The sequence below is a fragment of the Kogia breviceps genome, chromosome 4, assembly GCF_026419965.1.
Source record: "Kogia breviceps isolate mKogBre1 chromosome 4, mKogBre1 haplotype 1, whole genome shotgun sequence".
Taxonomy (NCBI): domain Eukaryota; kingdom Metazoa; phylum Chordata; class Mammalia; order Artiodactyla; family Physeteridae; genus Kogia; species Kogia breviceps.
In genome coordinates, this window is record NC_081313.1 from 172807325 (window position 1) to 172830808 (window position 23484).

Consider the following 23484-nt stretch of genomic DNA (forward strand, 5'->3'; position numbering starts at 1 on the left):
TACAAGACCTGCAGTAAATTGTTCTTCAAAAAGGTGGCTTTTACTCCGAGGCTCAAGGCCGTCCTTTTACTGCATTTGGCCCCTCCCTAAACCAATATTTACTGAATTTACTGAATCAACTAGGGCTCTAATCCCAAAGAACAACCCAGCCCTGCCCTGAGGGACGTTTTGGCCTCGGGAGAGGCAGAGGTCAATTTTTGTCCCAGCCTGGAGGAGGGGGACAGTTTTCTCAGTCCACTTGCCATTGGCAGTCAGTCCTGGCTCCGTTTCTTCATGAAAAACAGGTACCTAAGGCCTCTCTTGCCGAATACTGGGGCCGCCAGGGTTTTGGGAAGGGTCAGCTGGCGCCAAACTCCACTTCAGGAGTTGGGATCCCTAAAGTAGCAGACTGGATTCCCACCTCAGCCGGCTCCGCTAGACAGGAAACCGGTTTGAGGGACACGTGCGGAAAGCCGCCGTCTTCGCATGCGCAGTGGTCTTCCCTACGCATCATGAGGGCCTAGAACTACAAATCCCATCTTGCCGTGCGCCCGAGTCGCCGCGCTAACGGTCTCTGGCTAAGACTCGAATCTGAGGGGTTGGAGAGCCCCACAGAGTTGGGCGTTGAGCAGAAGGAAGAATGAGGCTGAGGGGCTGGGACGGGATTTAGAGGTTTCGGGAGAAGATGCGAACCGTAGGAGTTTTCTGCTCACGGTTGGGGGTTGCCTCAGAAAAGGGTCAGGTGGGGAGCGAGTTGGAGATGCAGGAGAGAATTTGTTAATGCTCACCCCCTACTTTTAATATGTCTAGTGTCCAACGGCCCCGAGCAGGCCTCGGGGGAGAGAGAAGTCCGGGCAGAATAATGTGACCCCTGCTGCCTGTATAGTCCACAGTATTGGCCCTCGTGTGATCACAGGTCTTTCTTCCTCTCCCCAGATAGTGAATTTCAGTACTGAATCGAAAAGTAAAAAAAAAAAATTTTTCCCCCGTATTTATTATGCACCTACTGCCTGTCAGTGTACAAATGGTATTCTCACAACAGCGCTGTGCATGGCAAACTTACTTCAACTAGAAGCGCTCAGTGCAAAAAAGAAACTCAAAGAACTGATGCCCAACCGTGAATCTGAGATGGGAGACAAACACTTCTCAGTTTACAACAGCCTCCCTGCCTGAGCATCTCATCACACTGTACCTTCCTATCAAGGTATTTCTCAAACACGGTCCTCAAACACAAGCCAATTGCTTCACCTAGAGAAAGAATAACAGCCACTTTGATTGTCAGAGTTAATGATGGCTGTGTGAACATTGCCCTTACTTTAGAACTTCACTCTAAAGGAGTTTCAGTATTTTATCCCTACTTTATAGATGAAGAACCTGAACCACAGAAAGGCTAAATGACTTGGCCAAGATCACACAGCAAACAGACACCAGAATAGTTTGAAGCTGGGACTGTGTGACTCACCAAAACCTGAATTTGATTCTCCTCCCTCTTCAGACATTCCCCAGGTCAGGGCAGGTGAGCTCAGTGAAAGGAGGTGCTGGGACGCCATCAGCTCCCTCTGTCTCCTGATACTCCAGAATAGAGGCTGAGCTGCTGCAGGGGCGACCTACTTCTCCCACTTATGTTTCTTTTTAAAGATCCAGAGGCTGTGGGTGGCTTTGAGGGAGGAGGAGGTAGAGTTGGCTCCATTGGCTTCCTGTGTCCTCTCCCCCACACTACATCCCCAAGGTTAAAGTCACACTTGGGCCAGCTCAGCATCCTGAAAGTAGGAGACCTTTGAGGTGATGTGGAAAATAAACCAGACAAGCCTTACAGTGTGTTAGCAGGAAGTGAGGGGGGACATGTTGCCTGTTCCAAAGGCTGTGTGCTCACTCTTCAAGCTGGGCGTGGTTTCAGCTCAGGGTCTTTGCACCTGCTGTTCCTTTAGCCTGAACACTCTTCCAAGGGCCATCTTCACTGCCTGCCCCACCTCCTTCGGGACTTGGAACAAATGGTATGGCCATTCCCGACCAACTTAAGTTGCCATCTCTCCCACTCTCATCACAGTCCCCCTTTCAGGCTTTATTTCCCCCGCCACAGAATGTATAACCATGTGGTGTTCTGTATTTTGTTTCTTGTCTGTTTCCCCCAACCAGAATGTTCGCTCCACTAGGACAGGGAGTTTGGTGTTTTGGTGCTCAGTATTTGGAATGCTCCACGCCCCACAGGCTGAATCTGGCACTGTGAGGCTGGGTAGGTGCTACCTCAGCCCTCCTCGCCCTGCCTCCACGGGTTGTGGAAGGCCAAGCACATGGTCACCACCTGATCCTCAGAGTCATGATGCTCCCCTGTTGTAAGAGGGATGGGAGCCTGGCCATAGGATGGGCAGGAGTGCAGAGCTGCTCAGCATTCGTGCCTGGGAAGGCCTGGGAGATGGGCCTACAGCTGGGGGGCCTAGATGTTGCTCCAGGTCTAATAGGTTTGAAAACGGGGAGATGCCAACATGCCAACAGCAAACAGTGGAGCTGGATTCAGGGTCAGGTGTGTCTAGGCCACAGAGCAGCACTCTTAACCACCAAGCGACACTGTTCCCCTATACGTAACCGGGCCAGGCAGCCTTCAGCTCCAGCAGGATGAGCAATGAGGCCAGGAAGACACAGAATTACAAGGAGTACTAGAGGGGCACTAGGGGCATCAGGTTTCCTTTAGGACACCTTGTCCCCTGATATATCAACTGTCATGTTCTGCAAGGTAGGAGAAACAAGCCCCTTCCCTGGAAGGGCTACAGGTAGCTGGCAGGACAGAGCAGCCCCACAGGGATCCAGATCCTAGCCCTCTTTACTTCCTCCACTGCCAACACCCCATCACCTCCCCTTGCCTGATCATGGCCTGGCCTCCTCCATCTCCCAGGTTCTTCCCAGACCCCTTCAGCCAGAGGGATCCTGTTAAGACACACTGAATAAAACACATCATGTTGCCCCTTACCTCACAACCCCCCCCCAAAGGTTTCTCACCCAAATTCTCACCCTAGCACACAAGGCTCTGCATATAATCCACCCATGCTCCTCACTCAGCCAGCTCCAGTCACAGGGGCCTCCTCAGAGTTCCCCATAAGGGCCAGGCACTCTCCCTGTCTTTATGCTGGCTGTTCACTACCCCTGGGATAGGCTTTCTCACCTCCTTCAGGACTCTGGTCAGATGTCAACTAAAACAGACACCTCCCCGCAGCCTCTATCCTGTCCTTCACAGTCACCTCCCAAAATGGCTTCCCCCCTTCATCTGTGTCTGTTTCCTTCCACAATGGCAGGGAGCATGCATGGTCTGTTCTGTTCACTGCAGCAGCCCAGAAAAACCCAGGCATACTGTAGGTGCTCAGTGTCTTCTGATGTGAACAAACCGACAGCTTTGGCCCAGCCCAAATGGGACTGTGAAGAGACACTGAACAAGAACACCCAACAGTGCGGGGGAAGTCAGGGGTGAGAGCTGGGGACAGTTCAGGCCTACAGGAGGTGATGCACCCTCATTCTCCCCCCACACCCCCAAATCCCTCCCTCACTGGGCCAGATCCAGGCTTTGGTGGGTGCAGTGCCAGCCATGAGGGGAGGGCTTAGGTTGGAGAACAGCAAAGAAGGCAAACCAAGCACACAGCTCCAGCACTAGGTCAAGTTCTTTACTTCCCAGAAGTGATGGCTAAAGGGAGGGAGGAGAGGGTGAGAAAAGGAAGACAGAAAGAGCCAGAGAGGAGGAGGAGCTGGGAAGACAGGGGACAGTAAACCACTGTTCTATGAAGTCTCAGGAGGCAAGTGCTCAAGGTAAAAAAGAGTCCTGGAGAATCGTCCGCAGCTGCGGCAGCTGCGGGAAGCATCTCGGTTTCCTTCTGTATATAAGTCCTTGGGGGAAAAAGGCTGCCGCGCTGCCGCTGCATTAAATAGTTATGTACATCGCAGAGTCCCAGGCCGTGGGCAGGCAGGGAGGGGGGTCATTTCACCAGGGGCCGAGTTTTATCATCATCGCCGCACTGGTGGGCTTTGTACTTTTTCACCTCTGCCATGTACTTGGCCCATGCATCACCTTTACTTGTTAATACCTGTTGGGGGGAGGGGAGGGACACACGGGGGTTGGGAAGGAGATGCCAAGGAGGCCAGGAACCAGGGTCAGGACTGTCCTGAGACAGCTGACCCACCCACAGAGTCACCGCAAAGGTCTTGGGTGTGAGGTAAAGATATGGAGAATCAAGTTATCTGGGAACTTTGTTGAAAGCCCTCTTCCCCCACCCAGTACACCCATCCAAGGGCTAGATACTGAGGAGGGAGGGACAGGGCACCTGGGCCAGGAACTGAGGCTGGAAGGAAAAGGCAACGTGGGCGGCCCCCCACACCCAGCCTGCTCACCTCATCCTCCGTCTTCTGCTTCTTGGCTACTATTCCCGTCTTGAGGGCTAGTTTGTTCCCGCCTCTGCGCTTGCCCACCTGGGTGAAGGGACAGAAGACTGCAACGGTTACAGGAGCCGGGGCCCGCCATTGGCGGCGCTGAGGCCCACTACACCTTCCTAGCCCGGCCCGGTGGCCCGTCCCGACGCCGCGCCCAGCTCCACCAGCCGGCCGACCTGCGCAGCAATCAGAGAGGAGCACACGCGACTCAGCGCCTGCCCTGGGCCCATGATGCCCAGGCAGTCCTGGGCCCCCGGGCTGCCCTCCCAAGCAGAGAAAAGAATTCCCACTTCAGTGGGAACGAGCACTGTCCTCACCCTCCCCTAGTAGGAACCACACAGGCAGCAACAGCTCCCTTTATTGAGCACTTACTGTATGCTAAGCCCTGTGCCAAGTGCTTTGGATATACTATCTAGCTCCTTCCACTTTCACAGTCACCTTACGATGAAGGTTACCATCCCCCTTGTAAAGATGAGGAAACATCTCTGAAAAGGAGAAGGCTGTACCCTGGATCACGCCAACAGCAAACAGTGGAGCTGGATTCAGGGTCAGGTGTGTCTAGGCCACAGAGCAGCACTCTTAACCAGCAAGCAACACTGTTCCCCTACATGTAACCGGGCCTGGCCTCTTTGAGAGTGCTCCTGCAAATGGCCCCTTGATGAACAAATAAACAGGCAGTGACAACTACTGCTATCCTCACTCACAGAGGGGCACTCGGCCTCCACCCAGTTCGCACACCAGCCCAGGTCCTGCCACTTCCCCTTCCTCAAACATAAGTCTTACTCTGAACTTTCATCCTGGTCCTGTTTTCTCCCACAGACTTGAGGGTTTCTTGTGCCCCAGGGGCTGCAAGAGGCTTTACAGACATCCCATCCCTATCCCTCAGCCAGGCATTAAGTGACCTGCGCTGCTGGGACTATTCTCACACTCATTTTTGACAGATGAAGAAACCTGACCCCCAGTTCGTTACTCTCACACCACACTTTTTTCTCCACACCACAGGAACTTGCTGTCAACACCAGAGACAAAGCAAGCTCAGAGTTGACAATCAATATAGGTACCATTTCTTTGGCCTAGAGTTTCTCAATCGCATATACTAGTGACATTTTGAACTGGATCATTTTTGTTGGGGAGGGGGAGGGGGAGGGGGAGGGGACGGTTGTTCTGCGCATTGTAGGATGTTGAGCACCATTCCTGCCCTCTACTCGTAAATGTCAATAGCGCTCCCTCCCCCAGTTCTGACAACCAAAATATCTCCAGACTTTGCCAAATGTGGGGATGATGTGAGGGGACTCGTCCCCAGTTGAGAACCACTGGTTTAGCCCTTCCTATAAGAAAGGCCCAGTGCTAATCACATCAGAAGATGCGATGATGCCCATTTTTGCAAGCAGGGAAAATGAGGTTAGGCCAGATCAGACGCCCCAGGAAAGCAGAGATGCCTGTCATAAGCAACACAGCACACCCATCACCTAGCACACTGCCCAGCACAAGGTAAGGTGCTCAATAAATGGACACTGGACGAATCAGGCTCAGGGAGGTCAAGCAAATCTCCTAGGTTCACACAGTAAGCAGTATGAGTCTCTCATCCACACAGCTCAGAGTCCAGACTTGACTATGCCCCCCATCCCCATAGTGGGAGATGGTCCCAGCATCCAAAGTTCGGGATTCCACTCAAACAGGAATCCTGGTATACTGGTTTCCCCATCCTCGGAGCGCTGTTTCCAATGGAATTCCCCCCAGCTCCCAGTTCTTGCGGGCATACTGCGGGGGTCCCCACCTCCGCCCCCACACCTCTCTCGTCGAGAATCCAGTTTCCGAATCCTCAGCGGGTGACCCGGACGGCTCCCTCATCGGGGTCGGAGGGTGGACCTGGATCCCGATCCCCTTTCTCGAGCCCGATTCCCCCTGCCAAGGAAGGCCCTGGCGCCCGCCCCCACCCCCGCGGCTCCTTACGAAGCTGAGCGTGGGGCCCGGACCGCCCTTCCTCTTCGGATCCCCGGGACCCGCGGCGGCGGCGGTGGCCGGCTGGTCGGGTCGCTGCGGGCCCGGGGGCGGCTCTTCCTGCCGCTGCCGCTGCTCCTCCTCCATCTTCCGCTTGAACAGCTCCAGGAAGCTGCCGTCGTTGGCGAACAAGTTCACGCCGCCCGACACCGGGCTCGAACCCGCGCCCGACACTTCATCATCCCCGCTCTCGGGTGACGTCCCAGGCCCGGACTCAGCCCATCGGCTCCCGCCGCCGCCGCCGCCGGCGGGGCCCGGCGCCTCCCGGCCCGGAGGTTCCGCCCGTCTCCCTCGGGCAGCCATTTTGTCGCCAGGTACCTCGCAAAGGATTCCGGGAAGGCCGCTCCGGGCCCGCGCTTGGCGCCAGACTTGCCTCGTCCCGGGCAATGCATGCCGGGAAGACCGGTCTGGCCCTCAGGCAACCGCAGTGGAGGCGGGGCATGAGGGGCGGGGTGAATGAGGAGTAAGGTTTGACGCTACGCGCCGGCGGGCAGACGCCCTGCCCCGCCCCCGCCCCGCTGACCGTTATAGCCCTGCTACACTCCCGCAGACGTTACGCAGAGATGGTCTTTTCCGGAATGAGACTATTGTCTGCGCCTGGGGCTGTAGCTGGCTCTCGGAGTGAGGTTCTCGCTTGGGACTTGGGGGCGTATTAGCTTTTCGGGGCTAGAATCCACTTCTGGAACCAGGGATAATCTCAGTGCGGGGTGGGACCTCGCCAAAGGCTGTGTGCTCAGCTTACATCTCGGAAGCTGGGTCCCTAACTAGGACTAACTAGAGGGCATATCTAGCCTGGGCCCCCAGAATAGAAACGGGGGTGTCTCTGGATTGGGTACCTGTCTCTGGGGTGGAGCTTTTATTTGGAAATAGAGACACAGCTGACTCCAAGGAGCTGGGGTTCCCATTTGAAAGTCAGGGTATTATTTTATGTGCTAGAGTACTCAGATGAAATCGCGGATATTTCTAGGCTGGAGTCTCCATCTAAGAGTGTCCGCTAAGGGCCTGGGACCCAGCCTGTATTCCTGCCCAGGGCAGAGTTTCAAACAGAGAATTGGGTGAACTGGAGTTTCCCCTCGGACAGAGAGCAAACTGGAAAGAGTGTTTCGGGAACAGGGTCCCTTCTACGACAAGGAGCGCAGTTGCAAGTGTTGTCCCTGCCCTGTCCTGTCCTGCATGGGGGCTCAGGGCTCACTGGACAAAGATCTGCGGACCTCGCCCACAACTGGAGTCGTCCTCCCTCTAACCCACTAGCAGCCCCGGGACCGTCTCCAGCCAACTAATCGGTTCGTTTATGATTGGTTTGCGTCAGGAGTCCGGTGGCTCCCAGCCAATTGAATAACAGAAGAGACGGACCTGAGGCGGTGTTGGGACCCAGGTTGGAGAATAGGGGGGGGAATGATCGACATGAAGTTGAGCCTATGGAATCAGGTCAGGGTGGACCTCGGATCTAACTTCTTGAAAAAGGTATGCAGCGGGTGTTTGGCCGGTTGCTAAGGAGAGGTGGCGGCTACCGGGACCTGAGAGTGATTGGTAAAAGTAAGAAAAGATGTAGCCAATGAAAGGAGCGCTGCGAGACTTAGGGGCCAATCAGTAAAGGGGAGTAACCTGGGATGTACCAATATGTTAATTAGGCAGGGGGAGTCTTTGAAGAAAATATAGACAAGATGCTGACAAGCTGAACCTTGGAAGGGGAAGACGTTGGAAATATAGCTTCTATTAGCTCCTAAAAGTTAGGCCATGAGAAAATTAATTCAATCTTCTAGCCTTGATGGGGTTGTGATAGGAAATTTCCCCTGTAGGTGCTTTGCATGGTGCGCTCCGTTTGATCACGTGAGCCGGTTCCAAGATGGCGGCAGGGGTGGCCGGGTGGGGGGTTGAGGCAGAGGAGTTCGAGGATGCCCCTGATGTGGAGCCGCTGGAGCCCACGCTTAGCAACATCATCGAGCAGCGCAGCCTTAAGTGGATCTTCGTCGGGGGCAAGGGTGGTGTTGGAAAGACCACCTGCAGGTAAGGAGGCTGCGGTGGTGACCGGGAAAACGGGTGGGATGTACCACAGGGCGAAGGGGAGCCCAAGGACCGGGCAGGAGGGCTGGGCCGGGGCCTTCCGGGTTGTACTCTTCGGAAGTTATCTGGAGCAAATGGAAGCTACCTCCTGAATGCAGGCCTGGCACCCTCTGAGTTGGACCATCCCTGTTCAAGGGCTGAACCACATTGGATCCAGCGCACGGGAGCCTGGAGAGCGTTTAGATGTCCCAATCAGCTAGACTGTACCAGGGTGAGCCCAGAGTAGGGGGAGGGGCACCGGGGCAAATTATCCTAGTCTGGTGAACCTTGCCATTCTATGCCCACGTAGGGGTGGGGGTGGAAGGCGGGAGAGAAGGCACATGATCAGACTACCCATTCAACTGGGAAGAGGGGGAGAGCTCCCCGGGGCAAATTACCCTGGACAAGTGGACTGAACTATCGAATTTAGCAGGAGGTGCAGAGGACCCCTTAGCTTAAAGTTGAGGGAGGGGACGCAGGGTCAAGTTGGCTGGATAGCTGGACCATGTTACTTTGTGCCAGCAAGGAAGCAGGCATCAGGCGGGACGGACACATTCAGCTGAACCTTACCACTATATAGCTAGCTGGAGGGCTCAGTAGGTGAGGTCTGATAGGGTCCCTCTGCAGGGATTGAGGCTTGATCCCACAGTCATCCATACTCTTCTCTCAAGGCCCTTGCTGATCCAGGTCCCCTGCTCCTGGGACCCTTCTTCTCCCCATGCAGACCTAAGGAGCAGAGCCTAACCCTTCATTTTCCCACCTTTTGGCCTTTCCCTTGTCCAGCTGCAGCTTAGCAGTCCAGCTATCCAAGGGGCGGGAGAGTGTTCTGATCATCTCCACTGACCCAGCCCACAATATCTCCGATGCATTTGACCAGAAGTTCTCCAAGGTGCCTACCAAGGTCAAAGGCTATGACAACCTCTTCGCCATGGTGAGTGCAGCAGGGCTCAGCCCCGCCACCCCACCCCAACTCTGGCAAGGCACCTTCAGGCCTTTCCTGTGAACACCCACCATCAGCTACCGTGTCCTGCCCATTCTCCATCCTCTGTCTCTCCACTTTCACTCCTTCTTCAACATACCCACAGGGGAACGAGTGAGGAACGTTTGTGGAGCAGAAAGGAAGCCAGAGTGACTGGAGCTTAGTGAGCAAGGGAAGGGAGGGAGACATCGATCAGGACCACATGGTGTAGGACCTTGCAGCCCACTGAGATCAGTATAGCTTTGTTTCCAAGTTAATGGGAACTTGTTTGTTTTAAGCAGAGTAATGCCATGGCCAAATTCGTTTTCTAAAAAGTTCCCTGTAGCTCTCATGCAGAAATTGGATTGTAAGTCAAGGATGGAAACAAGGAGACTGGGACAGTGACCAGGCTAGGAATGATGGCAGCCCAAAATTGGGAGGAGGGGTGAGAAGTGGTCAAATTTGGGATGTATTTTGGAATTAAAGCAATTTAACTGCTTGGTTGTAATGGGTGAGAGAAGTGAATTAAGTATAAGTACATGTCTTAGTTGGCTCCCTGGGCAACTGAGGTGGGGAAGACTGGGAGAGGAGCATGTTTAGAAAGCCAAAAGTCAGGAATTTTATTTGGCCACAGACCAAGGTGCCCACTCGTCATCCAAGTGGAGACATCAGGACAGCAGCTTAGTTATGTGAACCTAGAGCTCAGAGGAGGTTGGCGTTGATTTGAGAGTCATTGTCCCAAGGGTGGTATTTAAAGCTGTGTGAGTGGAGGAGCACTTGTGAAAGAATAGAGAGGCCCAGAAACAACCCCGGGGGCACATCAGCAGTTAGGGTCCAGCAGAGGAGGAGGAAGAACCATTGAAAGAGGCCGAGAAGGAGCCACAGGTGAGGTGGGAGGAAAGCCAGAGAGTGTGGGCTTCTAAGCTCCAGGAGGACAAAGGGACTAGGGCAGAATGGTTGTCAGCTCTAGCAGGCATGTCAGTTTTACGCAGATCACCCTGGGAATGGGGGCAGAAGCCTGCCTGGAATGGGTTAGCTGAGGTGGACTCAGTGATCACCGTGATGGGAGCAGAGAAATGAGCATGGCCATCCCTGGAGGGGGAAAGGAATGAGGGTTAAGGAAGGCTTTTCTGTGGAAGGAGATGCTAGAGCATGTTTGTTTGCTTCTGCACATGCTTCAGGGAATTCCCTGGTGGTCCAGTGGTTAGGACCCTGGGTTCTCACTGCCAAAGGCCCAGGTTCAATCCCTGGGCAGGGAACTTAAGATCCCACAAGCTGCGCTGTGCAGCCGGGTGGCGGGGCGGGGGAGCGTCAACTGGGAGGGACAAGTGATGTTGCAGGAAGGAGTAAGGATGCTGGCTGAGGACGGGCCTCAGGCAGGCGTGAGCTCTCTCCAGCGCACAGACCCAGGACTTGGGCTCTGCCAGGACCAGGGGCTTAGAAGGAATGTGGGGGACTGGGATGTTTTCTGGGGGGAAATGATGGTGTTGGCAGCCAGTGGCTTCGCTTTCTCACTGAGGCACAGGCGAGGCACAGGCCTCAGCAGAGGGTGAGGGGCACACGGGCCAGAAGGGGTTTGAGGAGGGAGAAGATGTGGCATTAACATTCCCAAGGGTGGGTTTTCTGGCTCGTCGAGTGCCTGTTGGAGATTTGTGATCAGGAATGGGGAGCAAGGTTGAGTTCTTCATCTGGGGTGTTCCCCTGATGTTCACCTCGGTGTAGCCATGCCAGCGAGCTGCAAATAACCAGGATGGGGCTTTTGCCAGCCACAGAGGGAGAAGGGAGTGTTTGCAGAGGCACCTTGTGGAGACTGGGCTGGATAAGTGTGCCGCCCAAGAGGGACACTGATGGTGAACAAGCGGGCAGAGGTGCGGGGATGAGGTGGCCCAGGAAGGTCTAGAATAACGGGAAGTGAGAAAGCTGGGGTCAGAGAGTGGCCTGGTGACTAGGAACAACCCATCAAGGGTGTGACTGTGGGGGGGTGATGTGTGGACAAGCTCCCTGCAGGCAAATGACCTCTGAAGCCAGGGAGTGGAGGGCTTCACCACAGGAAACATGAAGTCAAGTAGAAGAGGTGACACAGGTGGGAGATAGGCAATGAGTGCAGGACGGGCCAGGGACCCCAGGCTTGGTCATACCCTTCATGGAATCTGCATCCATGTTGATGACCTACTCTGTACCAGACACTTCCAGGCAGTGGGGACACAGCAGTGAACAAGACAGAAAAACCCCTGTCCTGTGGGGCCAGCATTCTGGTTAGGGAGACAGGCGAAAAACATGCTAAGTAAACCATGTGAGGAGAGGCCAGATGTTAAGAAGAAAGGAAGGCAGGGCAGAGGGGGCTAGGGCTGCACTGTTGGATTGGGCGGTCAGGGAAGACTCATGTTAGAGGAATGATCTGGAAAAGGTCACAGGCCCGGGTGGGGGAACAGCCCGTGAGAAGGCCCTGCAACGCACTCTGGCTTCCCTCTGGGACACTGAGCACAGTTGGCAATTTTCCATCTGCTTGTGAAAGACTTGAACAATCTGTGCCACCACCCGAGACCTAAGGGAAGGGCCATATGGCACCTCAGGGGTCTCCCCAGCTGTGACCCGATGAAGGGCTGTGCTCAGGGCGCCCCACAGGCTCCCTCGGGCTCCGTGCCCAGGTGGGAAGGCTCCAGCAGCAGCAGCCTGAGTCTTGACCCTCTCGGCCCCCAGGAGATTGACCCCAGCCTGGGTGTGGCGGAGCTGCCGGACGAGTTCTTTGAGGAGGACAACATGCTGAGCATGGGCAAGAAGATGATGCAGGAAGCCATGAGCGCCTTCCCAGGCATCGATGAGGCCATGAGCTATGCAGAGGTCATGAGGTCAGGCCCGGCGGGGACTCTGGGTGCCCGGCGCTGCCTGGGGCTAGGGTGGGAGAGGGGGCAGAGCAGGCCTGATCCTCATCTCCCCGCAGGCTGGTGAAGGGCATGAACTTCTCGGTGGTGGTGTTCGACACAGCGCCCACAGGCCACACGCTAAGACTGCTCAACTTCCCCACCATCGTCGAGCGGGGACTAGGCCGCCTCATGCAGATCAAGAACCAGATCAGCCCCTTCATCTCACAGGCAGGCAGAGCCCCAGGGCATCCAGGAGTCCCCTGAATCAGAGTGGGCCACCGGACCCCCAGATGTGCAGTAACAAAGGCGTTTCCCACATATGCTCTCAGTCAGCGCTTCCCAATGAATGGGATGGATCTTCACTGCGGGCGGACTGTCCCCTCTACTCCGCAGCACTCAGTGTCCCCGCCTCCACCCGCTGAGTGCCCCAGACAGAGCTTGAAAGCACATATCCCAGAGCCAGGTGGCCCGGGTTCGAATGCTTTGCACTCTGGTGTGACACAGCTGTGTGACCTCAAGTCACTTCCCCTCCCTGGGCCTTATCTGTCAAATGGAGAGCATGCGAATCCCCCTATGGGTTATTATTAGTACAACATGACAACCCTGATGCCTTCACACTTTTGTACACCACTGCCACCTCCCTTGGTTGTGTTTGGTCCCCTGGCGGGGACCTGTGCCTCAGTCACATTTGTGGGGCACTTATTGTGTGCCAGACACTGTTCCAAGCACGTGACATGTCATATAGCACAACAGCTCTATGCATGGGGAAACTGAGGCTCTGGGAGGTCAAGTTAACCTGGCCACAGTCCCACAGAAATGGCAGAGCTAGGGTTGGACCCCTGCGATCTGCTCAAGGGCCCACACCTTTAACCACTGGGAGGTGTCAGGAGTCGTCCCCCGGGTGTCTAGTGAGCCCAACCCAGGGAGTATAATGCACCCCAGATAAACCATGAGCCCTCTCACATCATCCCTACAGATGTGCAACATGCTGGGCCTCGGGGACATGAACGCAGACCAGCTGGCCTCCAAGCTGGAGGAGACGCTGCCTGTCATCCGCTCCGTCAGCGAGCAGTTCAAGGACCCTGTGAGTTGCGGTCCAGGCGGGCGGTGAGAAGCTCAGGGGAAAGAGACGGCTGAAATCTGACCCTCCCTGTCCTCCCTTGGATCCTGCAGGAGCAAACCACCTTCATCTGTGTGTGCATTGCTGAGTTCCTGTCCCTGTATGAAACGGAGCGGCTGATCCAGGAGCTGGCCAAGTGCAAGATCGACACGCACAACATCATTGTCAACCAACTCGTCTTCCCTGATCCCGAGAAGCCCTGCAAGATGTGTGAGGCCCGCCACAAGATCCAGGCCAAGTACCTGGACCAGGTACGCACACCCACTCTCCCGCCCAGCCCTCACCTCTGACCCTGGAAGCTGGGGTCTGGCCCAGCCCAGCCAAGGCACTGCTGACCTTTTTCTGTATTCTCTGACCTTTTGCTCCAGCCCACCTTCTGTTCCTCACCCCAGCCCCCTGCCCTTCACCCACTGCTTCAGACCTTCTGATTCTGGCCTTCATAGACTGGCTGGCCTGGCCTGGATACCTCTCACCCTGGGGAGTGGGAGGTGTCCAGCCCAGTGGTCTCTGACCTCACTAGCACCACTCCCACCTATGTCCCTGTGAAGCCCTTGCTCACATTCTCTCCCTGACTCTGGGAGACCCCTAGCCCAACCCTTTACATTGATCACATTCTGTCCCTGCCCTTTGGCCCCCTGACTGCTGCCTTCTGCCCTCTGCCGCTGCCGCAGATGGAGGACCTATATGAAGACTTCCACATTGTGAAGCTGCCACTGCTGCCCCATGAGGTTCGGGGGGCGGACAAGGTCAACACCTTCTCTGCTCTTCTCCTGGAGCCCTACAAGCCCCCCAGTGCCCAGTAGCACCACCACCAGCCCCAGCTGCTGCCATTTCACACTTGCCCGCCACCCGCCGGGGCAGAGTTTGCACAAAGTTCCCCCATAATACAGGGGAACCACTTGGGGGAAGGGAGGCAGGGAGGGGGTCTTTTCCCCCTGGTGGGGCTGGGGGAGCTGTAGATGCCCCCGCACCTCTCCCCGCCTCTCCTCCCTCAATAAAATGATCTTAAACTACTGTGGATGTTGACATGGGGGGTTGGGGCCTAGTACCTCCATGTACAGTTGTAAAGGTTATACACTGCACAAAGATGTCACATCCAGAGAGGCATAGATGTATGTTTAGGTCTCACAACAAAGACCTAATAGAGATGTGTGTTTATTGTAATTTTGGAAGGAGGGTTCTTCTGTAAAGGGGTACCTTTTTCTAGCTCTATATGGGTAAGACTGTCTTCTGGGGCTGTAAAGCCTGGAGTAGAAGAAAGGGGCATCTGCCCACTTCCTTCAAGACTCAGAGCGTGGGAACTGGGAGGCCCCTTGGCCAGCCCCAGGCTGGTGGGGAGCGGATTAGGTCGGCAGCAGGCCCAGCACTGCCTGCTGTTTGGTTTGGGAATTAGTGGGCGCCCTGGGCAGAGGCTAGGCCTGCCAGACTGCGGATTAACAGTCTCCACCCCCACCCCCCAATTCCTGTTACATGGAATGGCCTCAGCCCCTCCCAGCACAGGGCTGCAACAGGGGGGCTGATTAAGGGGCAGGATGACAAAGGACTCAGGCTGGACGGGCCCTGAAGTCCTGTCCTGCCCCCAGAGCAGTCTCACTGAGTGGCCTGCTGCCTGTTTCCTGCAGTTTGAGCTTCAGTCCCCATATTCCTAAAATGGAGACAGAAGTGTGGCCATTCATAGGGCCATGGCACAAATTCACCTGACCCTGGAAGGGTTAGCAAACCAGCCTGAAAGGCATAAAGCAGCCCCCCTTTCTCCTTCACTCCTCCCTCTGCCACTGCCTGGACAGTCACTGTCATCCCCGAGACCCAGGACTGGCATGACCTGGGGCGTTTGCAAGTTCCAAGCTGGAGCTGGATGGGGGTGGAGGGAGAAAGGGGGTGACTAAAGACACAGATGAGTCAGGAAGTGGTGTTCAGACAGCAGTGCACACCCAGGTTCTAGGCGTGCCAGGGTGTGTGTATGAGGGGAATGCAACCACGAGCCTGGACGTGTCCCCCCAATTCAGTCAGGTGTACACAAGCCCATGTGGGCACGTCCACACTGAGGAGGTGCTTGTAAACGAACATGGCAGTGCAGCCCATGGCAGGACCCCAGGCTCCAAACCAAACTGCCTGGGTTCAAATCCCAGCTGTGCTATGAACAGGCTGTGCGTCCTCTGAGCCCCAGTTTCCCTACCTTGATAACGGGAATAACAGCACAAACCTCACATTTCCTGCTTGTGAAGATGCAAGGAAATGAAATAGGTAACGCCTTTACAGTGGCTCCAGGCATGTACCTGCCAAGGACTATTTGTTACTATTCACTGTAACAATTAGTAAGCATGTGAACTAGCCTGGGCAACCCGCCTCTGCCCCAGCAGGGGTCCAGCAGTCAGAAGTGCGTGGGGACAGCGAGCTGGGGGAGGGGAGATGAGCACGGGGGTCGATGGGGGCTGTGGAGGGGAGGGCTGGCTGCAGTATGTGAGGATACATCCAAGGGAATAGGGGCCTCTGGTCAGGTATGGAGCCCATCAACCTGAAGCCTGTCCCCTCCCCTGTTCCCGTAGCTAACAGCATCACCCTCATCCTCTTTTATGTGCTGTCCAGCAGCTGGATGGCAGAGGCACGGGTCCGAGTACAGCCAGTCCAGGCTGGTTCCTAACTACCCCAGGCTGGGCAGACACCTGCCAGGTTAGGAACACAGCGTCCCGGCTGGCCGGACCTTCAGGGGCAGGGTCGAGCGGAGCCATGTGCACTCCTGGTGCTGGGGTGGACTTGAGAGGCTCAGGGGCACCCCAGGGCGCCCCTCTTGGAGCTGGAACCCTGAGCACCTGCCCCTCCCACACTGGGCTATGCATTCAAAGGTGAGGATGGAGGGCTGTTCGTGCCAGGCTAGAGTGCCCCCTTTGTAGGTGTGTCTGTGAAGGGAGACCATCTGTCCTGTATCCATGCCAAATGTGGGGACAAGGTGTTGTGTCGCTAAGCTTGTGTGTTCATGACAATGCCCAAAGTGTCTGAGACCCAGGGTGTGTGTGCCTGCCCGTCGCCGCCCGCAGTGAGGGGGTGTTGGGGAGGGTGTGTCTTACGTATTGATGTACAAATAATTGCAGGCGAGTTTCATGAGGGGTTATGGCCTGACTCCATCTGGATGTGACCCTCTGGGTCTGTGGGACTGTTGGGAGGGGTCGATGTTGTATGAGTGTGTCTTCGCTACATTGGCATATCGAAGGGACTCCCTAGGACCTGGCTCTGACCCCAGGACTGTGTGCTGCTGTGCTGAGGGCAGGTGCTCCTGCATCTGGTGTGTGGCCATGGTGCGTTTTTGAGCAGGCGAGATCAGGAATAAATGTCTGCTACCTCCCTCTGTGTGATGGCTCACGTGTGAAGGCATTCTTGGGGTCGGGCTGGGGTCTGCACTTGGCTGGTTGTGTGACCTTGCGTGTGTCTTTATTACATAGTATGATCATGAAAGAATTCAGGGTGCCTGGGTCCCTGCCCCTGTGTTCCTGGGTGGCTGTTTGGAGCACTATGTGGGTGCCTGAGAGCTGAGAGCCTGGTGGGTTAGGGTCCATCTGCTTTATATCTGCGTACAGGGGTGGGGGCGCTGAGTGTTGTCTCTTTGGTGACTCTGGAAGTCTGTGTGACAGTGTGTACTGCTTTCTGGGTCACCATGGTCGTGGGAGGCTGTATTGAGGAAAGCTGAATTTGTGTCTGGGTCTATGGCGTGTTTCTAGGTGCATCTTTGTGTGTGATTACAGGTGAGTGTGGAGCGACCCAGACTCACTGAGCAGTGTGTGTATATGTCTGGGTCTGGTAAAGACAGGGTTCCTGCCCCCTCCCCCAGGTCTAGGTCCAAGATTTCTCGGATCTGCCAGTGACTGACTGGGAGACGGGACAGGGAGGAGCTAAGGAGGACAAGGTGAATTCCCCGCCCCCTGCCCCAGGTAACAAACTGCGATGAGACTTCAAAGTTCTGAGGCTGCCACTGAGGGGGGAGGGCCAGGGAGGGGCCACCCACGCCCACTCCCCAGCCCCCTCCCTCACAGAGTCTGGCTTCAGCCCCACCCAACCCTGAAGCCCATCCTTTCCCTGTCCCTGAGTGTCCCTGAACCAGCCACCAGGTGAGAAGGACCCAAGCCTGGGGGGATAGGGAACCTTGAGGACGAGTCGAGTCGGTCTGAGGGCAAGAATCCATCTGAGTCCTCTGGGTAGGGTGTGGAGGGCTCAGAAGGCTAGAGGGGAATGGACAGAGGAAAGGTCTAGGTGGATCCAGAAGAGGGAGGAGGCAGAGCCAGTTCGATTAAGTGGGAGGGGGATAGGCTGGGGCAGCTGTGCAGGAGAAGGAGCCAGCCTGAGGCTGAGGGTCTATGGGAGAGGACCTGGGGCCTGGAAGCTTGGGGGATCTGGCTTTGGAGGGCTTCAAAAGGAAGTGCCGGGGAGAGAATGGGCCGAGACTGGGTTAGGGGAGTAGGGGCAGGGAAAGCAGAAGTGGGACTTGAGAGAGGGAAGTCAGTTGGAGCCCCGGGAACATAGAAACTGAGGCGCTAGGGACTCGGGGAGCGGGGGGAAGCTGTAGATGGCGTCCGGGCAAGGGGTATGGGATCAGAGAGGGCAGCTCGGGTTAACTCGGTGGACCAAGGGCCTTGGGCGTGGGGGATGAACGGAGAGGGCCTGGGGAGGTCGGCGCCGGACGCTGGGACCTGGAGTCCAAGGAAGGGAGTGGCCTGCCAGAGGGGCCTTGGGGAGGAGGGCTGGGGGCTAGGGCAGGACTGAACAGGTGGGAGGAGACGGGAAGCTGAGCCAGAGCCGGTACCGAGGAGGTGGCCGGGCATGGAAAGTGACGCGGAGCTGAGTCGTCCCCGCACCTTTCCACCCTCGCCCGCAGCCTTCCAGCCCGGCCCGGCCCCCCAGTCCTCGGCCCCCAATCCCGAGTCCGGTCCAGCCCCCTCTCCTTGGGCTCGACCGGCCCGGGCGCCGCGATGACCGTCACGTACACAGCTTGCGTGGCGAACGCGCGCTTCGGCGGCTTCTCGAAGCTGTTGCTGCTGTGGCGCGGGAGCATTTACAAACTTCTGTGGCGCGAGCTGCTGTGTTTCCTTGGGCTCTACATGGCGCTGAGTGCCGCCTATCGGTGAGGCGGCCCGGGGAGAGGGGGGAGGGCCGGCCGGAGTGGGGGCGTCTGGGGAGGGGCTCCGGGCCGGCCCCGTTGGAGGTGCGGGAAGAGAGACCTGCAACTGGGGACCGGGGCTCGCCTGTGATCCCGCGCTCCCTCCCTCGCAGCTTCGTGCTGACCGAAGAGCAGAAGCGCTACTTTGAGAAGCTCGTTCTTTACTGCGACCAGTACGCCAGTCTCATTCCGGTCTCTTTTGTGCTCGGTGCGTCCGCGCTCCTGAGTTCCCCATTCCCTTCATCCTGAGCAACCCATTGCCATTCATGCCTTTTGGAGACTCCCATTCCTGCCTTTCTGAGATGCCCCCCCATCAACCCCCCCACACACACAAATCCCCATTTCTGCGTCCTTTATGCCAAGTATGGCCACAATTCCCGAGACCTTGTATATCACCTGGTCAGAGGGTCCCCTGAGGTGCCCCCAGTGAGAACTCCGTGTCATGTATAGGCTTATCCCTGGTCAATTCAGGGACTCCCATCTGTGTCTGCATGGGATTACTAGTGCCTCCCCTCACATGTACTGAGCCCCAGGGACCCCCCCCCTCCAAGGACCCCACATGACTCCATCCTCTCAAGTCCAGCCTGAGGGGCATCTCTCTGACAAGTCCCAGCCCCCTGTCCTCAGTGACTTCACTTGACCTCAGCCTTCCTCCCACCATTCTGGGCCCACAAGGATGGGGTGACCAGCCTGCCCCAGGTTCCCTGATTTAGACCGTGCAATGCCCAACCCCCTCACACATCCCTGGCTCCAGGGCTCCCTGTGGCTTTGGTGGCAACCTGCCTGTGGGCCCTCCGTCTCCACCTCTATACCGAGATCCCAATCTCCCATCCCAGGTGACATCCAAGTAGCCAGGGTGATCCAGCCTGCACCAACCTCTCTGACCTCAGGGCTGAATCTCCAGGTTCCCAGCTCAGGTGGCCCCACATGGTCTGGGTATCCAGCCTACCGCATGTTCCTGATGAAGACCCTATGTCACTCCTCTTCCCATGACCTGGGACCCCAAACCCCTGGCCCTAGTGTCCCAACTGAGTCTCCCATTCCCGGCTCTCCCGCAGGCTTCTACGTAACGCTGGTGGTGCACCGCTGGTGGAACCAGTACATGTGCATGCCCCTGCCCGACGCGCTCATGTGCGTGGTGGTCGGCACAGTGCACGGGCGCGACGAGCGCGGCCGCCTCTACCGACGCACGCTCATGCGCTACGCAGGGCTCTCTGCCGTGCTTATCCTGCGCTCCGTCAGCACCGCTGTCTTCAAGCGCTTCCCCACCATAGACCATGTGGTGGAAGCAGGTGAGGCTCCGGCCAAAAGGAACGCGGGGGGACGGGGGACCGCAAAGACTGAGGGTGGGGCAAATAATCCCCGACCTCGCCCTTCCAGGGTTTATGACCCGCGAGGAGCGCAAGAAGTTCGAGAAACTGAACTCATCCTACAACAAGTACTGGGTGCCTTGCGTCTGGTTCTCCAACCTGGCGGCGCAGGCTCGGCGCGAGGGCCGCATCCGCGACAACAGCGCCCTTAAGCTGCTGCTGGAGGTGGGCTCTCCAGGTGGTCACTCATATAAAATGCCAGGGAAATTGTACCCCACGCACCCTGAGGTTGTGTGCCTGCCACGCGCCTCCCACAAGGCGGATCCCAACCACCCTTATCTAGCGGCCCCCAGGTGCACACTTATCTCCATGGGGCGGCTCCTAGGTGCATAGTGCCCCTAGGCATACACTCACCACTAAATACTCTCCCTGAAGTCCCTAGAAGCACACGCCCACCTCCCACCAGGTGACCACTCACCTCCATCCCAGGTACACCCCACCCCACTTAATCCCCATGTGTGAGCTCACTATTCAGGCCTCCTCATGACCTGTATCTGCCTCCAGGAGCTGACTGTGTTTCGGGGCAAGTGTGGGATGCTCTTTCACTACGACTGGATTAGCGTACCCCTTGTCTACACCCAGGTAACCCTGCCGTGCCTCTTTATATCCCGCGTCAGAGGCCCTGGAGCGTTGGTCTCAAGGAGAAACTGAGGGCCAGCTAAGACCCCATCACAGTGACTCGCGATCCTAGCTCTGGTCTCTCCATGACCCCCCAAGGCCCAGAGAACCCTGAATTGGCACCCCGTCCCGCCCCTCCCCCAGGTGGTGACCATCGCTGTGTACAGCTACTTCCTGGCCTGCCTCGTCGGTCGCCAGTTCCTGGACCCGGAGCAGGGCTACAAAGACCACGACCTGGACCTGTGCGTGCCCATCTTCACCCTGCTGCAGTTCTTCTTCTATGCGGGCTGGCTCAAGGTGGGTGGGGCCCCGAGGCCAGGACTCCAGGGGTGGAGGGGGCAGGGGTTTTCAGTTCTCCGCCTACCTCTCCTCTTCCCCACTCAGGTAGCTGAGCAGCTCATCAACCCCTTCGGAGAGGACGACGATGACTTTGAGACCAACTTTCTGATCGACCGCAACTTCCAAGTGAGAGATTCTTTCGGTTAAGACCATCCCTGGGCTCCCAAAGCGGCCCTGGCCCCACCCCTGCTAAGACTCGCTCAGACATCGCCCCTGATCCATCCTTCTCTCTTTGGTCACCACACTCCTACCCATCCAGAGGGGTCCACCCTGCGGTGCCGGCGCTTTTCTATGCCCACTCTTCCCCGCGTATCCTCGCCCGCAGGTGTCAATGCTGGCCGTGGACGAGATGTACGACGACCTGGCCATGCTGGAGAAGGACCTGTACTGGGACGCAGCTGAGGCTCGCCCTCCCTACACCGCGGCCACCGCCTTCCTGTTGCGGCAGCCCTCCTTCCAGGGCTCCACCTTCGACATCACGTGAGCCAGTCGGGATGGGCGGGGCCTCTTGGGGGCGGGGCTCATGACTGCGGGGTGTATCTGATTGAAGGGGCTGTGGGTGACCAGGTCGGGGCTAAAGGCTACACCCTGGAGATTCGGGGCTAAGAGCTAAAGTCATGAGGACTAGGACGGGGCAGGGGTCAGGGATCCGGGTCAAGGTCTGGGGCCCGGCCACTAACTGGGGGCAGAGCTAAGGGCTACAGTCTATGAGGACTGGACGGGCCAGAGCGATACCAAAGGACAGGCGGCAGGGCCCCAACTTAGCCTTTTGAGGCCTAAATTTGAGCATAGCCAGAGCCAGAGGATAAGGCCAGGCTCTCGGGTGAGGAGCCAAGGTGTTTGGGGATAAGTGGGACAATGGGGTGGAAAAGCAGCGTTCCTCGGTCCCAACTCTGTTGATGAAGAAGGGAGAGGCCGCAGCGCTGACCCATTGTCTCTTCCGCAGGCTGGCCAAGGAGGACATGCAGTTCCAGCGGCAGGACGGCGTGGATGCGCCGCTGAGCGATGCACACGGCGACTTCCTGCAGCGCCTCCTGCCGGTGGGCGCGGGCATGGCCGCTGGAGGCCTGCTGGGCCGGCGCCTGTCTTTACTGCGCTGTAAGAACAGCAGCGTGTCGGAGGAATCCACAGCCGCCAGCTGCGCATGCGCGGGCGCCCCTGATGACGCGGCCCCAGAGTGCAGTTGCGGTGACGCGCTGCTAGACTTAGGCCTGCCGGAGCCGGAGTCTGAGCCCCACACCGGTCGCGAGCCGCCAGCCCCCGGGCCACCCGCCGAGCCCTTCACTGTTGTGCCAATGCCCTGGCCCCGGGGGCCGGCTCCACCCTGGCTGCCCAGCGCCATTGGCGAGGCGGAAGAGAGTCTAACCTGAGACCCTTGGACCCAGGATCCCCAAGGACAGGGAAAATGCCCCAACACCGCCCGCAAGCAGTGGTTTGGGCTTTATAAGCTGCCTGTGGACTCTGCCTGCCTGCTTCTTACCTGCCTGCGTCCCGCCTTTACGTTTGGCACAGAGGCTTGGAGCGCCTCCTGTGGGCCGGGCACTGCACTGAGGGCAGGGTATTCTTCCAGCATCTTTGAACTGCCGGTCCTTACCACCAGCTCTACTTCCTACCCGCCACTGCGTGAGAGTTTTTATCTGCCTTTCTTCCTTCCTCAAAATGGACATATGAGTGCCCACCTCAATGAGCTGTGAGGATGAAATGAAATGTGGCTTTAAAGTGTTTGGTACATAATAGGTGCTCAATAAACTTTTAGTGTTTTTTGTTTGTTTGTTTTTACTCAACTCCTGCCAGGCATTATGCAAATTAAGCTTTAAGGAATCCTCCAGATTATTTGATGATGCCCTGCCCACTGCTCCCCAAATTCTCTCTGAAATGGCCCCATTAGTGCCCAGGGCTTTACTCATTCATCAATGTAGGACCCACGGTCCAAGGACCATAGCTTTCTCCTGCCAACGTTTTTCTTTTTCCTTTTCTGCCGCGAGGCTTGCGGAATCCTAGCTCCCCGACCAGGGATCGAAACTGGGCCCAAGGCAGTGAAAGTGTGGAGTCCTAACCACGTGACCTCCCGGGAATTCCCCTGTCAGCCTTGATTTATGCTTCTGCAAGTGACCCCTCTGTGCTCTAGGTCTTACATCAATCGTATATAGATGACTCCTGAATTTAGAAGTCCAGCCAGGATCCCTCCCCTGACTCTAGACCCAGAGAGCCAACTTCCTGCTTGACATCTGCATGTGGGGATCTCACAGGCACCTCGAACATAACATGCCCCCAAACCAGCTCCCTATCGGCTCCCCACCTGTCCCAACCTCTGTCAGCTCTGTCCTTCCAGATGATGAGGACAAAACCTGGGAGTCACCTTCAACTCCTCTCCGTTCATCCCCTCTCCTTATCAACCCAGTAGCAAATCCCATCAGCTTAGTCTTCAAACTGAATCCAGAATCCAACCATTTCCCATTCCTCCAGGGTCCACATCCTGGCCAGAGCCCTCACTATCACCCAACCACCCACCTGGACTAGTGACCTGGTCTCTCAGCTCTGGCCCTAACACCCCCACAGTCTGTTCCTCCCACAGGAGCCAAAGGGAGCCTGTGAAAACTTGAATCAGGTCATGTCGTTCCTTTGCTTAGAACACT

The 23484-nt window shown here is 56.8% G+C and overlaps 3 protein-coding genes across 4 annotated transcripts; 2 read left to right on the plus strand and 1 right to left on the minus strand.

Annotated features, from left to right (window-relative positions):
• Positions 1-3608: 3608 nt before the first annotated feature.
• On the minus strand, positions 3609-6775 carry TRIR (telomerase RNA component interacting RNase). The gene is made up of 3 exons (XM_059062805.2): positions 6343-6775; positions 4351-4428; positions 3609-4046 (listed from the first exon to the last, which is right to left on the minus strand). Exons 1-3 carry the CDS (start codon positions 6691-6693, stop codon positions 3939-3941), a joined length of 537 nt encoding a protein of 178 aa, XP_058918788.1. The 5' UTR covers positions 6694-6775; the 3' UTR covers positions 3609-3938.
• Positions 6776-6835: 60 nt separating this feature from the next.
• Positions 6836-14389, plus strand: GET3 (guided entry of tail-anchored proteins factor 3, ATPase). Of its 2 annotated transcripts, XM_067032628.1 has the most exons (8): positions 6836-7854; positions 8190-8397; positions 9217-9364; positions 12092-12240; positions 12333-12483; positions 13232-13339; positions 13429-13626; positions 14047-14389. In XM_067032628.1, the coding sequence occupies exons 2-8, from the start codon at positions 8237-8239 to the stop codon at positions 14176-14178; spliced, it is 1047 nt and encodes a 348-aa protein (XP_066888729.1). In that variant the 5' UTR covers positions 6836-7854; positions 8190-8236; the 3' UTR covers positions 14179-14389. The 2 variants fall into 2 exon arrangements, with proteins under 2 accessions (XP_066888729.1, XP_058918781.1); XM_059062798.2 differs by having other exon boundaries at positions 6946-8397.
• A 3944-nt stretch (positions 14390-18333) lies between these two features.
• Positions 18334-22609, plus strand: BEST2 (bestrophin 2). Its single transcript, XM_067032627.1, has 9 exons — positions 18334-18485; positions 18635-18729; positions 19580-19813; positions 19902-20056; positions 20396-20473; positions 20654-20806; positions 20894-20974; positions 21174-21328; positions 21795-22609. Exons 1-9 carry the CDS (start codon positions 18334-18336, stop codon positions 22216-22218), a joined length of 1527 nt encoding a protein of 508 aa, XP_066888728.1. The 3' UTR covers positions 22219-22609.
• The last annotated feature ends 875 nt before the right edge of the window (positions 22610-23484 follow it).